This window comes from Nematolebias whitei, chromosome 16 (genome assembly GCF_014905685.2).
Source record: "Nematolebias whitei isolate Nwh7 chromosome 16, NemWhi1, whole genome shotgun sequence".
In the NCBI taxonomy this organism is placed as follows: Eukaryota; Metazoa; Chordata; class Actinopteri; order Cyprinodontiformes; family Rivulidae; genus Nematolebias; species Nematolebias whitei.
The window spans coordinates 40,474,037-40,476,889 of NC_056513.1; the positions used below are offsets into that span (position 1 = coordinate 40,474,037).

The 2,853-nt window shown below is 42.7% G+C and overlaps 1 protein-coding gene across 1 annotated transcript in view; it reads right to left on the bottom strand.

Annotated features, from left to right (window-relative positions):
* Positions 1-458: 458 nt before the first annotated feature.
* Positions 459-2,853, bottom strand: part of zbtb45 (zinc finger and BTB domain containing 45) — a 27,448-nt gene continuing 25,053 nt past the window's right edge. Inside the window, exon 5 of the mRNA XM_037690606.1 lies at positions 459-1,623. Within this exon, the coding sequence (XP_037546534.1) occupies positions 1,205-1,623 (419 nt within the window). The 3' untranslated portion in view covers positions 459-1,204. The remainder of the gene's footprint in view (positions 1,624-2,853) is intronic.

Genomic DNA, 2,853 nt, shown 5'->3' on the forward strand with positions numbered 1-2,853 from the left:
CACACACACACACATATATATACACACACACACACACACACACACATATATATACACACACACACACACACATATATATACACACACACACACACATATATACACACACACACACACACACACACACACATATATATATGTATATATACACATATATAAATACTAAAAAAACTATTATTACTTGTACTATATTTCCTACTTCTCAATTTTTCATTTATCACGGGGTTCAGGGTATGGATTCGCTGTGATAAACGAGGGACTACTGTATTTTGAGCTGGAGCAGTGGAGCTTACATGAACTTGGCCTGAACACATCAAAAACATCAAGATTTTTGATAAAGGTACAGATTTGTGGTCAGTTTAAACAGGGACATAATCAAAAATAAACTGTACATATAAAATATTTAAAGAGCAATCTCAACGTTTTTTGCTTAAAGAAAATACCAAGGACCTTTGTCTTGTGTTTACTTCTTCAAAAATTAACCAGTTTATTTCAGCAACACGATGCTCTTCTGTCTTCTGAGACACAAATTGCTTGAATGACTACATTTTAATGATTGTTTGTCAGTAAAACTAGTTACGTTATAGTTTTGATCATTAACCAAGAAAGTAAAATTACTGGTCATGAGTTAAATGAACTGAAGGTAAATGAAACTCGTCTTGCACCTTCCTCTCCCCCCACCATCACTTCCACCTCCACAACAATTCTGTTCTCCAAACGTCTTTGGTGACTCTCTGGTTCTCTAACACAGGGTTCCTACACATTTCAACAAATAAAAAAACTATAGGTTTTAATGGCTGTTCTTCAACGTGTGACTGTTAACCACATCGCTCTGAGGCTTATGGTTAGTTCTCACAGCAACAAATGTTACAACACAGGAATTCAAAGTAGAGCTACAACTATTTAGATACATTTTGGAAATGGAACCCCCACATCCTAGAACTCTAAAGACTTTTTTTAAACAATTCTAAAACATTTGTAGATTTATGTAATTTTTTAAAATTATTCAAAGGACTTACAGTTCTGTGCTGTGCAGGAACCCTGACTGAAGGCGGCATTAAGCTAAAGAACGAGACTGTAAGTCTGTAAGTGCTCTTACCACCAGAAATAAAGGTCAAACAGGTTGTTAAGACCAATTAAGTGTTGATTTGAGGAATGAGTTTAGTAACCTCCTCCTCTCCCCTGAATTTCCTTTTCTATGTTTTTAGGTGGAAGAGGCTCCGTGGCTTGGCATGTTGGTCATGCTGCCAACCATCCCAGCCGGGCCAGCCATACCTGAGGGTCCTCCCATAGCTGGAGGACTGTGCTTGGTAGGTGAGGTCATGTCAGCTCCACGTCCCTGACCTGGGCCTGGGGTCTGAGGAGTGTGGTGGGCATGCTGCAGGGCGTGGCGCTCCAGCAGAGTGCGGTGCGTGAAGGCCCGGTGGCACACATTGCACTGGAAAGTGCGCTCAGCACGGTGGGTGCGCATGTGCACGTTGAGTGAACTTTTCTGGGTGAAGCGCTTGCCACACATGGTGCACTGGAAGGCCCTGACACCAGTATGCACCACCATGTGTTTGAGGAGGTAGTCGCGCAGGGAGAAGGAGCGCCAGCAGATGGAGCACTGATGAGGTTTCTGACCTGAAGGAGCAGGTAGATGCAACACAAAAACAGATATGCCCTCGTTAATGGAACAAAAAATAATCCTTGTAACCTTTTTATCTGTATTGAAACAATCTGCAATTAAGTAGCGGAGACAAACAACTTGTACAGATTGACAAATGAGCACAACATGACTGCAGCCGTAGAGCGGCCACGTTCTGATGCATGTTTGGGATTAAATTTACAAATTCAGTCCCAAAAAACTGGGACGTTGCAGAATTGTTTTTTCATCTGCTCCCTTCTTCAGCGAGCAAACTCGCACGAACAGTTGGTTATTGAGTTTACACCGGATGTCCTTCCTCAAGCAACCACTGATCAGCGAGCCGCCGCAGCCGTGTGGAGCATCCAAGGCGCCCGCAGAAAGACTGGGTGGTTAAGGGCCTTGCTCAAGGACCCACAGTAGGGCAAATGAGGGTTGATGCAGGTGTGGGTGCTTCATCTGTCCCACCAAAATTTTAATGATTTGGGGATTTGAACCTGCGACCTCCTGATAACAGGCTTGTCTTCTCGGTGCCACCCCCCCCCCCCCCCCCTTGGGATGTTGTATGGAATGTACTAAACAGAAAATAACTAAAATATCAATGATTATTTTTAATTTGATGGCAGCGACACATCTTTAAAACGTTGGGACAGGACTGTTTCTCACTGTGAAGCAACCCCCCACCCCCCGTCAACAACCATCTGTAAACGTCTATATACTGAGGAGGCCCGCTGTTGGAGTTGTAAGGGGGAATGTTGTCCCATAGTCTAGGGTGTTCTTGCTGGACTTCTCACTTCATGTTGCATCAAATGTTTTCAGTGGGTGAGAGGTCTGGACTGCAGGCAGGTCCGTTCAGCCCAGACTCTTCTGCTCTGAGGCCATGCTGCTGTAATGGATGCAATATGTGGTTTAGCTTTGTCTTGCTGAAATATGCTAGGTTTTCCCTGAAATACATAATAACAATAATGATATTAACATACAAAACGAAGAGCCTAACAGTCAACTCTAAAGACAGATAAACAAAAATATTTTTAGAGCAAAATTATTTGGAAAAATACAGAACAAGGTGATTTTAATTGAACGTGCTGCTCGCTTGAGCTAGATGCTGCTACTTCCTTACCACAGATACAGCAGGTGTGGAGACGTGTGCAGCCGGTAAGTAAGTAAGTCAGTAAGTAAGTCAGTAAGTAAGTAAGTCAGTAAGTCAGTAAGTAAGTAAGTAAGTAAGT